This window comes from Colossoma macropomum, unplaced genomic scaffold (genome assembly GCF_904425465.1).
Source record: "Colossoma macropomum unplaced genomic scaffold, Colossoma_macropomum, whole genome shotgun sequence".
In the NCBI taxonomy this organism is placed as follows: Eukaryota; Metazoa; Chordata; class Actinopteri; order Characiformes; family Serrasalmidae; genus Colossoma; species Colossoma macropomum.
In genome coordinates, this window is record NW_023494800.1 from 34132280 (window position 1) to 34145850 (window position 13571).

The following is a 13571-nucleotide window of genomic DNA, read 5'->3' on the forward strand; positions in this document are numbered from 1 at the left end:
GTGATTTAAAAATGCTAAATTCCCAAGGTGGGAATACGTATGTCTGTGTTTCTGCCTTGTGATGGACTGGCGGTCTGTCCAGGGTGTTTCCTGCTGTCCCCCCAGTGAGCGCTGGGATAGGCTCCAACACCACTCCTCAGGAGGATGAGCAGCTTAAGATGAATGAATGAATTCCAGAATTTAAATGTAAATAACTTAGTCTAAATGAAAAATCACTATAAATAAGTCCAAGATAAAGCCACAAATATTTTGCCACAGTCTTCAAGTTTGGTCACAAAGCCAAAATACATGCCAGATGTCTACACTCTAGTAGAGGGCCGGATACACATTACAGAAAAGGAAACAGTCTTAGAAATATGTCACAGTGTGGTATTGCATGTTGTGATTTGTGGTTATTATTCACATTTTATTTGAAGTCTTAATCTCAGGGCTGTTTCCTGCTGTAAGTTACAAGGGGCCCCACAAGTATTCATTTGTTTATTTATTTATTTATTTAAACATCGTTTGTGCTGTTTCCGCTGTGAAACTGGCAAATTTCTTATGACTTTGCTTCCAAAAAATCAAGGTGGGGGCCGCTAGAATGGCCCCTAAAGGTTCTGACCCTGCCCTGCTTTAGCTCACAGCAAGGACACAATGTTGACATGGAAACTATAAATGAATCGGTCCGACCAAGAACCGAGTCTCAAGAACTGATTCGTTCACGAGTCGGACATCAGGACTTTCGAGTCGTGATGTTTGTTATAATTAGAAAGTGTCTTATTTTTACAGCTATTTTCTCCACATTTGTCTAAACACAGCTTCTTCCACGTAAGTAGAACATAAATAATCACATAAATGTTTTATTCCTTTTTTTTATGAAAATGACGCCGGAACTAAAACGTCGGAACCGTATTTTACCACGGAACATAAACATCAGCGTGCCCAGGCTATGTAAGGACGCTAATTTCGTTACCTAATTATATCTGTGTTTTAAAAATGTTCATTGTTAATTTTTGTGAAGTTTAGTGAAAATGAATACACTGTGTATCGCAGTGTTATCGCGGCTGGTGTATGTATTGTTTGAGAGCGTTGCTGGTTTATTATTTTGCCTGTTTTGTATTAGCAACACATTTCATAACTGACTCTCAGTGAATTACTGACCTGCTGAACGTAAACAGACTGACCTGTGAATTACTGACCTGTGAATTACTGACCTGTAAATTACTGACCTGCTGAGTGTAAACAGACTGACCTGTAAGTTACTGACCTGCTGAATGTAAACAGACTGACCTGTGAATTACTGACCTGCTGAATGTAAACAGACTGACCTGTAAATTACTGACCTGCTGAACGTAAACAGACTGACCTGTAAGTTACTGACCTGCTGAATGTAAACAGACTGACCTGTAAGTTACTGACCTGCTGAACGTAAACAGACTGACCTGTAAATTACTGACCCGCTGAATGTAAACAGACTGACCTGTAAGTTACTGACCAGCTGAATGTAAACAGACTGACCTGTAAATTACTGACCCGCTGAATGTAAACAGACTGACCTGTAAATTACTGACCTGCTGAATGTAAACAGACTGACCTGTAAATTACTGACCTGCTGAATGTAAACAGACTGACCTGTAAATTACTGACCTGTAAACAGACTGACCTGTGGTGAACGACTGTTTCATCTGGCTCTGTGCTGCTTTTGTATGGACATGGTGATTATTTTAATAAGTAGTGGCCATGAATTAATAGATCGAGGTCACAAGGTAATTTTCTCAGAACTCGTGGCCTCAATATATTAATCTGTGGCCTTAATAAAGTAAAATGTAGCATCAGTATAGCAGTATATGGCTTCAGTATAGTAATTTGTGGCTCAATATAATAAATTATAGTCTCAATATAGTAATTTGTGGCCTCAATATAGTAGTTAATGGCTTCAGTATAGCAATTTCTGGCCTCAATAAAGTAGCTGATGGCTTCAGTAAAGTAATTCGTGGCCTCAATATAGTAGTTGATGGCTTCAGTATATTAATTTGTGGCCTCAATATAGTAGTTGATGGCTTCAGTATAGTAATTTATGGCCTCAATATAGTAGTTGATGGCTTCAGTATAGTAATTCGTGGCCTCAATATAGTAGTTGATGGCTTCAGTATAGTAATTTATGGCCTCAATATAGTAGTTGATGGCTTCAGTATAGTAATTCGTGGCCTCAATATAGTAGTTGATGGCTTCAGTATAGTAATTTGTGGCCTCAATATAATAAATTATAGTCTCAATATAGTAATTTGTGGCCTCAATATCGTAGTTCATGGCTTCAGTATAGTAATTTGTGGCCTCAGTATAGTATTTTTTGACATCAGTGTAGTAACTTGTGGCCTTAATGTAATAGTTTGTGGCTTCAGTATAGTAATTTGTGGCTTCAATATAATAAATTGTAGTCTCAATATAGTAATGTGTGGCCTCAATATAGTAGTTCATGGCTTCAGTATAGTAATTTGTGACCACGCATTATTAAAAAATATTCACCATGTGACCTTTGGCCTCCGTACCATTGCCTTATCTTGCATTGTTCATGTGTAGGTGGGAGCCATGACTGTGCAGCAGGTTTCAACAGGACATGAAGTATCTGGTAGGATGATTCTTTTACTCCTAAAAACATCTGCTGTGATCAAAACTCTGGAGTTTTAAAAGTGTTATAAAAGTGTAATAAAATGCAGAACAGAAACAGCTGGATCTCGACAGATGTTGCCAGTTTCAGACCAACCAGCTCCCTGAACTGATCTCCTTTTGGCTGAGCCTTATTAATGAACAGGCTGACTATGAATTTCCTCTATTTTTGCATATTTCTCACATTAAATGGTTTCAGATCTTCATACGAAATGTAATAAATATGTCAGGAGAACGTGAGGAAACCCAAAAACACAGCCATTTCATTTATTGAAGGTAAAACCTTCTGCAACACTTGGTGAATTACTGAAAATATACTTGCTGCCCTGAGCCTAATAACTGGTTGTGCCACCTTTAGCAGCAACAACTGCAGCCAAATTCTTTCTATAACAGAGATCGGTCTTTCACATTGCTGTGGAGGAATTTTGGCCCACTCTGCATAATTGCTTTAATTCAACCACGTTCAAGCATGAACTGCCCATTTAAGGTTCTGCTGCAGTATCACAGTGGGGTTCAAGACAGTACTTTGACTATGCTACTCCAAAAACTTCAGTTTATCTCTTCTGAGCCATTCAGAGTTGGAATTTAGCTCTTGTGCTTAGAATTGTCGTCTTGCTGCCTCACCGAAATGCGCTTGAGCTTCATATCACGGACTGATGACCAGACTTTCTCCTGCAGGATTTCCTGGTAGAGAGCAGAATTCAAGGTTCTGTCATTCATGGCAAGTCGTCCAGACCCTGAAGCAGCAAAGCGTCCCCACACCATCACACTACCTCCACCATGTTTCACTGTTATGATGTTCTTGTTGTGGAATGCTGTGTAACTTTACATTGGATGTAACTGGACACACTTTCAACTTGTCAATCCACAGAACATTATTCCGAGAGACAAATATGTTTTTTGTTTGATGTGAGACAAACCTTTATATTCCTTTTGGTTAACTGTGGTTTTCGCTTTGCAACTGTCCCATGGATACCATTTTTTACCAGTATCTTTCTAATGGTGGAATCCTGAATGCTGACATTATCTGAGGCGGGCAAGACCTACAGTTCCTCAGATGTTTGTCTGGGTTCTTTTGTCACTTCCTGAATGAGTTGCTGTACTCTTGAGGGAACCAGCCACTTCTGGGAATATTTTCCACTGTCCCAGGTTTTCTCCACTTGGAGATAATGGTTTTCACTGTGGTTCACTGGAATACCAGAGTTTTAGAAATGGCTTTGTAACCCCTTTTATACTCATATATTTCTACAGATATAGCTTTCTTTCTCATCTGTTCCGGAATTTCTTTTGATTGTGGCTTAGTGTTCTGCTTGTTGAGACCTTTTAGCCGACTTAACATTGCTAGACTCAAGAGGACTAGCAATAATCAAGCCTGGTTGTGTCTAGTTTAATTGATCCCCAGTTGTTAACTAAATTTGGTCAGTTGGTTGATGGAGTAATAATACTTTTTCACAGAGGCCCAGTTGACATTGGATATGTTTTTCCCTTCAATAAATGACATGATCATTTACAAATTTGTATTTTGTGTTTACTCAGGTTGCTTTTGCCTTAAATTTTGTCTGAAGATCTGAAACTAATCTGACAAATATGCAAACACAGAAAGAATCAAGAGGAGGCAAACACTTTTTTTTCACTGCACTTTATGCACTGTATGTATGCATCCCTATATGTCATTAAAATGCCCAGGAAATGTTGTGTTGTCAGGCGTGATTTAAATGTTTTTACCCATGACTATATTGGAACTTTTCTTTACTTACATCACTGCACATCATTAGGAGCGCATAGCTAAGCCCTTGGGAGCCAGAATATACCAAATAATGTGTTAAAATAGATTGAAAAATGTGTACACTACTGTGAAAAAGTCAGAGACCACCCTTCATTTATTTAATTTCCAGTCAAAATGGCCATTAAGTACAAATTATTCATTTACAGCATCAGTGGAAGGATGGACAGAAACACCTGTGGATGTTTTCAGATCTGAAGCAGCTTGATTTTCTCCTCTCTCTCAAGCTTTAAGTGCTGTTTATCTGATGGGGGCAGTTTTTTGTCTACCAGGTCTTCCAGGTGGTTGTTAGGAGTCACATTTTCTCTGTAGCTCTTAATCCACTTAATTCACAATAAACTCCAGTTTGGAAACTCTCTTCTTTTCATCTATTTGACTAGAAATTTAATTAAGGAAACGGTGGTTTCTGACTTTTGCATACGTTTCCATGGCAGATTGGCTGCAATAAGTAAATGTGTTGACTTCCAGCTGAAACATCTGCTCTGTCTCCATGCAGAAAAACCGCTGGCTCTGCCTCCTCCTCATCACCCTCTTTCTCGTGCTGTGGTACAGTCATGTAACCAGAACAGGAGACAGTGTTGTTGACTTGGGCCTCCGTGGCTATGAGAGGATTCCACCTTCCGATACATCTGATTTGCCCGTAAGTTGTTCTTTTAGTGTCTTTTTTATTAGTTCTAGAAAAGCTTCTTCATTCATGATGTATCTTGAAGGTGGGAGGAGCTTTTGAAAAATTGCAGCTGATTTGGGGCGAATACTAGAAGGCGGGCTGTTTTGTTGCTTTTTCTGCTATTTGGATACTGGAATTAATGCTAAGAAGACGAATATCACATCTATATTTATTAGCCTCTACATCAGTGGCTATGCTCCCTGATAGCTGTGTGATGTATCTGAATGCTGGGTATTGTAGTGAGGGAACTCACGTTTAGCAGGCTGAAGATTCTCCACAATGAGGCGCCGATTAGCAGTCAAATAGCTTATGATGCTTTATAAAAGCAGTGCTTCACTCTGTGTCCTTGTTCTTAGAGCTACACTAAAAACTCATTCTCAGCACTGCAGTGACACTGACGTTGTGCTGGTCTTAGTGGATCAGACACAGCAGTGCTGCTGGAGTTTTTAAACACTATGTCCATTCATTGTCCACTCTGTTAGACACTCCTACCTTGTCAGTCCACCTTGTAGATGTAAAGTCAGAGACGATAGCTCATCTGCTGCTGCACAGTTTTTGTCGGTCATCCTTTGGTCCTTCATCAGTGGTCACAGGACGCTGCCCACAGGACGCTGTTGGCTGGATATTTTTGGTTGGTGGACTATTCTCAGTCCAGCAGTGACACTGAGGTGTTTAAAAACTCCAGCAGCACTGCTGTGTCTGATCCACTCAGACCAGCGCAACACACACTAACACACCATCACCACGTCAGTGTTACTGCAGTGCTGAGAATGATCCACCACCCAAATAGTACCTGCTCTGTGAGGGTCCATGGGGGTCCTGACCACTGAAGAACAGGGTAAAAGGGGGCTAACAAAGTATGCAGAGAAACAGATGGACTACACTCTGTAACTGTAGAACTACAAAGTGCACCTATACAGTAAGTGGAGCTGATAAAATGGACAATGAGTGTAGAAACAAGGAGGTGGTCATAATGTTATGCCTGATTGGTGTATATTTAAGCATGGAAGCCTCTGTTTTTAGATCAAAATGTCTTTACTGTTATAAAAGATGCATTCAGTTGGGTGGGTCCAAACTTTTGACTGTTATGGTACATATTGCACATTATAATGTTGTCAAATTTACACAGCTTTTCTCTCCTACCCCAAATGTCGTCAGACATGTTTGGTGTCTGAAGTTTGTTTCTTTAGTTATGTAACTACGAAGCTTTTGTAGTTAATGTGGCTGATGAAATCATGTTTATACTGTGTTGTGTTCAGTACTTGGCGCTCCACTGCGGCCGATGTGCCGTGGTGTCCAGTTCGGGCCATATGCGTGGCAGTGGGCGGGGCAGTGAGATTGATGGACATGACTGTGTGATCCGCATGAACGCGGCGCCCACGCGGGGCTTTCAGGCCGACGTGGGGAACCGGACGAGCGCTCGCGTCGTCTCGCACACCAGTGTTCCCCACCTGCTGCGGCACGAGGACGTGTTCTTCAGGCACGAGGCGGACACCCTGTACGTGGTGTGGGGTCCTGACAGGAACATGAGGCAGGATGGAAAGGGCAGGGTGTTTAACGCACTGGTCAAACTGGCCAGGAAATACCCACACACTCACATCTATACAGTCAGCAGGGAGAAGGTGCTGTACTGCGACCGCGTGTTCCAGGACGAGACGGGCAAGAACAGGTACTGTTCTCAACCAGTTCTGCACAGTTTAATTCCAACCAGCGTCTAACAGCATCTGATCCAGCCCAGTTTATAAGTTCTGAAGAAGTTAATTTTATATTTATATTTCATGCATTTGGCAGATGCTCTTATCCAGAGCGACTTACTGTTTAGTCATGTTACAGATGTAGGTGAATGTAGCATTAGGAGTCTAGCCCAAGGACTGTTAATGACAAATGATTTTGTGAAATTGGCTTCTTATTCAGATTTCCCGTTCCACCTTAAATGCTGCAGCAGCTACATTCAGATGCCTGTATAGGTGCCAGAATGTAAATGCCTCTCCATTTAAGGTGGTACAGAAAAGTCTCCTGAAAAGAATGGAAGCTGTAATAAAGGCAAAAAGTGGACACACTAAACACTGTAAAATTAAATATTTAGTTGTTGAGGCGTCTGTTAAATATTTTTTTCTGACTTTTAAAAATTCATAATTTGTAATTAATGACAATTTTTACTGGAGAATAAATGGTGGTCTCTGACTTTTGCGCAGTACTGTAGATCAAAATGAAAATGAATAATTATAAAAAGTTTGTATGTATGCTTATAGAGCACATAAATATAAACTTTAAAAGTTCATAGACTATAATACCATATCCATTTGTTGGATATGAAAGCTGTGGATAGTTAATCCTCTCTCTCTCTCTCTCTCTCTCTCTCTCTCTCAGGATGAAGTCAGGTGCATTTCTCAGTACTGGGTTTTTCACCATGATTTTGGCGATGGAGGTGTGTGACAGCATTGATGTTTATGGGATGATAGATGGTTCTTATTGCAGGTGAGTGAAGTAAAAAAAGCTGAAGATATATTGCTGTATTCTGTTGGCAGATCATTTGCTTGTTTAAAGCTACACTATGTAAGATTTGGGGATTTGGACCTCTCTGGTAGAAATGTGTAATTGCGCATAACATGTGGAAGAAGATTTTGTAACATGGGTTGTGCTTCAGAGCCTTTTAAAGCCTGCGTTATCAAAAACGTTGTCTTAAGTTTTAAGAGTGGTAATTAAACCTAATAACACAGAGCTTGTGAGCTGCCTGTAGATGAGTTAGACCAGTCAGAGGCAGCCAAACCTTCATGTGTTGTGACATCACAACCACAGCTTACTGGCAGTTTGGCACACTACATTCAGGGGTCAATCTTTAAGCCAGAAAAGGTGGATATTCTGAACTTCTTGGCCAAAAAAACAGGCCTGAACTTTATACCTTACAGATAATAATTGCAATTTAAATTTCATTGCATGAAAAAATCGCAATTCGATATTTACCGCAAATCGCTCAGCCCTATTATCTGCTATTGTCATCATATCTCCATCAGTGTAATGTTGATTTTCAGATCATTTGAAACCTAAACATCGAGCCGGACCTTCTTTTTGAGGCCGTGCATGACGTTAATATGTAAAGACGTATGACGTGATCCGAAAAACTCGACCCGACGCCTCTGACATTTAAATCATTATACAGGGCGATTTGCAGCAGCGCACATACACCATATTTTGGTTTTTATTTTACTGACTTTACTGAAATGTTTCTTTTATCATTTTTAACAAAAAATCTTAAATGGTGCAGCTTTAAGAAATAATGTTTGGAACAAGCTAATAAAAGACTGTCTAGAAATAAATTAAGTAATCGTATAAAACTCTTACCATAATACCATAATGAGAATTATTAGATATTGACTGAATTTGAGATGAATTTTATTTGTCAAGATGACCAAATGTCTTCAGTCAGCCAAGACATGTTTGGTATATAAAGTTTGCTTCTTTTGTACTGGAGCTACTAGGCTAATGTAGCTGAGAAGTAATGGAAAATGATACCCCACCAATTAGCGCGTTGTCACGCCCACAGTCACACACTTGAATGCACACCGAGCGGAAGATATAACATTTGATTAAAAAACTAAAACAGTTGATTGAAATAAAAAGGTTCCAAGTGGTTTTCAAAGCGCTGGACATCAGAACTTTTTTTAAGTTTAAAAAACAACATTAAGGTCACTTTTGGGCTCAGAAATGTAGCTCTGCACACACTTTCCCTCTTTGCGCTTCAACCTTCATGTGCTTTAGCACCACGCCTCCAAAGCGGTCAGCAGTTGGCAGGGAAGGGATTCGGCTCGCTGTAATGAAAATACATTAACGTAAACAGTGCAGCTACTGTAGGTTATTGAAATGTATGAGTAACACATAAGAATCCAAACCCCAGTCTTAAAGAGCAGCTACTGCAGGTCTTTACTATGTTCAAATGAGTTTCAAGTTCAGATCTTTTTTAGTTATTTTTAGCAGTTGCAGTTAACCAAACTGAACTCTGGGGGGTGCTGCCGCACCCTCAGCACCCACCTTCCCACATCTCTGACCACAGCAGTTATCTACAGGTTTTTCCTAGATCAGCATTATGCTTTTGTGAGTATATAGATATGTTCACTTCTGTGTCATTATTGTTTATGGTTAGTAAGTTAGCGAGCCGTCTTCCGGCCCAGCCTTCTTCACGGCCACACCAACTGCAAATGTCTAGTGGGACTGCGCCTTTAGGCATGTCACCTGATTGTAACCTCCCATATTTGTATGCACATGTAGTGTTGCCAACCACACCTCGGTGCCATATCACTATTACGAGAACTATCGTCTGGATGAGTGCGGGATGTACAGGGTGCACGAACGAGCCAAGAGAGGCGGCCATCGCTTCATTACGGAGAAGAACATCTATAAACGCTGGGCCTCGCAGGGAAAACTGAGCTTTAAATACCCCACCTGGTCGCCTCTGCAGCAAGCCTGACGTATCTCACCGGACCCCGACTGGTTGGTCCCCTAGACCACCTGATGCTCTGTGGATCCAAGTGGTTGCTATGGCAACACCCTCAGAGCCTCACCTCTTTGCTTGATTCAGGTGAACTGGAGCAAAACTGTATGTCTGAATGTATTCCGACACTAACTGGTTTATCTACTGGGAATTCAAATGGAAATCTGTCGCTTTGTTAAGCTGTTGACTTGCTCATGACTAGATGCAGGCTGTGTCTGGTGCTCAGCTGTGACTGCCTTTTTTTGTTTTTGGCACATTTTTTTATATTTTATTTTCTTTTGCATATATTTATTTACTTTAAAAAGCCTTGCGTAGTCCAGTGCTGCTTCTGTTGCATTTGTTTTTGTATTTTCCACCATAGCATTGTTATTTTTTTATCGCATTGTTCGTGTTTTTTTTTTATTGAATGTATTCGGGACATGCCGAGTCCTGCTGCCTTTGTCTGACATATTAACCTGTGTCCTCCAAGGTCAAAAGGTCAGAATGCAGCTTAGCAGTGGCCTGCCTATGGAAAAGGAGGCTTTGAGAGATGGCGTGAGGTCACGTGATGTCACGTGAGGTTACATTTCACAGTCCCATGTTACTGGGGTTACTTGATACTAGGTTACATTGTGGTAGGCTGTTTGGGGTTACATTCATCTCTATGATGTTACACCACTGTGAGGTTATATTAGGCCACAGGAAGATACGTGAGATCATGTGAGGCCATATGAGATGGCTACGTGAGATCTCATGAGGCTACGTCATGTTACGTGAGCCCTTGTGAAGCTTCCCGAGGTTACATAGTGTTATGGAAGTTTGTGAGGTCGCGTTGAGGATAAGTGAGGTTAAATGAGGCTACGTGAAGTAGTGTGAGATTAGACCACACAGGATTGTAGAGGCCTACATAATGCTATGTATGGCTACATAAAGTTACATAAGCCAAGTTTATGTCATGTTACATGATGTTGTGAGGTCCCATGAGATTGCAAGTGCTACGTGAAGCTCTGTGAGGTTAGCATGAGGCTATTTCCAGTTATGGAAGCTACGTGAGGTTTTGTCGTCTGATATAGATGACCTTGATGTGCTTTCATCTGTATATAGTGATGCTATGCCAGGTATTGGGGCTTTGAATTTGCATCAAGATCAGTATCTAAGCTTATGTTGTTTTCCTGAAATAACTGTTTGAGGATTGCCTCAAGAATGGGTTCAGTTGGCAGGTTTCACCACCATCAGACCACGTACAAACATTCAGCAATAGCATTATAAGCTCTATCAACATACAGGCGCAAAGACAGAACACTGCACCAAATCTCTGCCAACCTCGGATCAGCTGTTTATTAATTATCCGCCTCTACCAGTCCAAATTACACATCCATGTAATTGAAAACAGTTTTGCTGCACAGGCTAATATTCCTTTGGCCACTAGAGGCCTCTAGTGGGCACACAAAGCCTCAGGAAATTAACCATTATTAACACAGGTGGCTGGAAAGTTTCAAGGCTTCATGAAACTTCATATCTCCTTCACAGTCTGCACAGCTATCGCTGAGAATACACTGGTAATTTGCACATTTTTTGGGGATTTAAACCAATGCTCTCCTGATGATTAGAAGAACCATCAGATAGTTGGAAGCCACTGGGAGGCCTAGTATAAGGCACCCCTCTTTAACTCTATCACAGCAGTACAGACTGAACTGGTGAATCTGAACACTAAACTAATGGTTAAAATAACATGTTGAATGTGCCCAAACGAAGCACTTAGCCTGAGAATAACATACAAAAATAGTTTTATATGAAGAGAACTGATGACACATTAGAGGCAGTTAAGAAAAAAAAAGCACAATAATTCTGGGTAGCTCTGCCCAGTATGATGGTATTAATATTATTTAAGACAGTACATTTCTGCTGAAATGTGACCCTTGATGACAGTCATACTTCACAGTTTACAGTTGGTGACAAACATTAATATCATATCATGGTTTGCGAAAACTGTTAGAGTAAAAAAATGAAATCTAAAATAATATAAAATATTATTACTCTGAGAATGTTTAGCACCTTAAAATCAATAGCCACTTTTCCACTGCATGGTACCGACTCGACTCTACTCGCCTTTTTCGTTTTGGTTTTCCTTTAGGCAAATCTGCTACCTGGTACTGTTTTTGGTATCACCTCTGTTGAGGTTCCAAGCGAGCTGAGCCGATACCAAAAGGTGACGTAAAAACACTTAAGATTGCTGATTGGTCGGAGAGAATCGCTAACACATATGCTAACACCAGCTACGCTGCCTCTTGCATCGCCTTTGAGCAACCAGAATCGTCTCGTCTTCTGAACTCAGATATAGTTTTTTCTGAACTCTCCTGTTTTTTATCAGCAGTAGTTTTTGTCGGGCTGCCGTCAGCCTCTTCTGAACAAAATTGGTCTCCATCACGTCACAGCAGTTTCATGTGGCATCGCTATGATGACTAGCTACATTGGGAGGGTACTCTATCTGCAGTGGACCAAAAGCGGGTCGGGTCAAGTCCACTGCCATACCATGCAGTGGAAAAGCGGCTGGAATCGGCCGAATCGGCTAAAATGTTCATGTCGATGTTTAGAGGCTATGTGCAGCATAAATGAGGCCACATCAGATTAGTTTCAAGTTTCTGTTCTATTCTATGAGTTGCTAGCTATAAACTAAGTTCGCTTCATCTGCTAGCTGTGAACAAAGTTAGCTTCATTCTAAGTTTCTTTTGAGGAAAAACAAACTGAAGGACAAATAGTTGCCGACGTGACACATTTGCATGGAAGCTCTCTGACTGGTCTTTGCTAATGTTTGTGAATGTAAGACTGTAGTAAAATGACCCAATTCAATTTGAAAACCTTCGCGAATCATGTTAGCCTCCGAAGCCTCGACCTGTGTGCAGCTAATGTGATCATTTTCAGTGTAATCTTACCTGCTGGCCAATGATGAGCTCTCACGCTTCTTCTGTTGCCTCTTGTTTTAGCAAAACCAAAGGAATTACTTCAGATTAGCACTTAGCATTTCCTGCCCACAGAGCTACTTATTTAACCTGTATATGTTTTTGTCTACTGTAGATATGAAGCTATCAGTATGACATTTATCAGTGTACACACCTGTACAGATGATGGTTTTTATTTTCACAGTCCACTATTTCAAAGGAGTGCGAACACATTTTCAGGAGTGACGAAATGTAGTAATTGTACTATACTTCTGTAGAGAACTGCTGTAGAAATGACATAATGTCGCCAGAGAGATTTCTTTGGTTGCCAAGGCCAAATGTCAGGCCAAACGGCATTGAGATTTTTTTAACTTTTTAATTAAAACACTAAAAGGGAATTCCACTGATTGTTTTTTTTTATTATTATTATTTTTTATTTCTGCATAATTTAGTGGTTGAGATGTTAACAAAGCAATTTAAAGTGGTTGGACATGAAATGGTTCAGTGTAGAGAAATTTACCAACTAGAATAGCATAAAAATGACTTAGCAACACTTTTGCAACCACTTGGGATGGCATAGCAGCGGCCTAGCAACACATTAGCTACCACCTGGAATGGCTGCATAGCAACACCATAGCATACACCTGTGATACCATAGCAATGGCCTAGCAACACATCAGCTACCACCTGGAATGGCTACATAGCAACACCTTAGCAAACACCTGCAATACCATACCACTGGGCTAGCAACAACTTAGCAACCACTCAAAGGAAAAGAGCAATAGCCTAGCAACACCTTAGCAACTACCTGGGATAGTATAGCAATGGATTGATAACACCTTAGCAAACCCCCACGATACCATAGCAACGGCACAGCAACAACTTGGCAACCACCGAGGATAACAGAGCAACAGCCTAGCAACATGTTAGCAACCACCTGGGATACTAAAACAGTGGATTAATAACACCTGGAATACCATAGCAATAGCCTAGCAACACCTTAGCAACCACCTGGGATACTAAAGCAGTGGATTAATAACACCTTAGCAACCACCTGGGATATCCTAG

General features: G+C 40.7%; 1 protein-coding gene across 2 annotated transcripts; it reads left to right on the forward strand.

Annotated features, from left to right (window-relative positions):
- Positions 1–693: 693 nt before the first annotated feature.
- st6galnac4 (ST6 (alpha-N-acetyl-neuraminyl-2,3-beta-galactosyl-1,3)-N-acetylgalactosaminide alpha-2,6-sialyltransferase 4) lies at positions 694–11668 on the forward strand. 2 transcript variants are annotated; one of them, XM_036588675.1, is made up of 6 exons: positions 694–807; positions 2560–2608; positions 4926–5069; positions 6356–6765; positions 7467–7574; positions 9363–9561. In XM_036588675.1, exons 2-6 carry the CDS (start codon positions 2597–2599, stop codon positions 9559–9561), a joined length of 873 nt encoding a protein of 290 aa, XP_036444568.1. In that variant the 5' UTR covers positions 694–807; positions 2560–2596. The 2 variants fall into 2 exon arrangements, with proteins under 2 accessions (XP_036444568.1, XP_036444569.1); XM_036588676.1 differs by lacking the exon at positions 694–807 and adding an exon at positions 855–930 and having other exon boundaries at positions 9363–11668.
- Positions 11669–13571: the final 1903 nt, after the last annotated feature.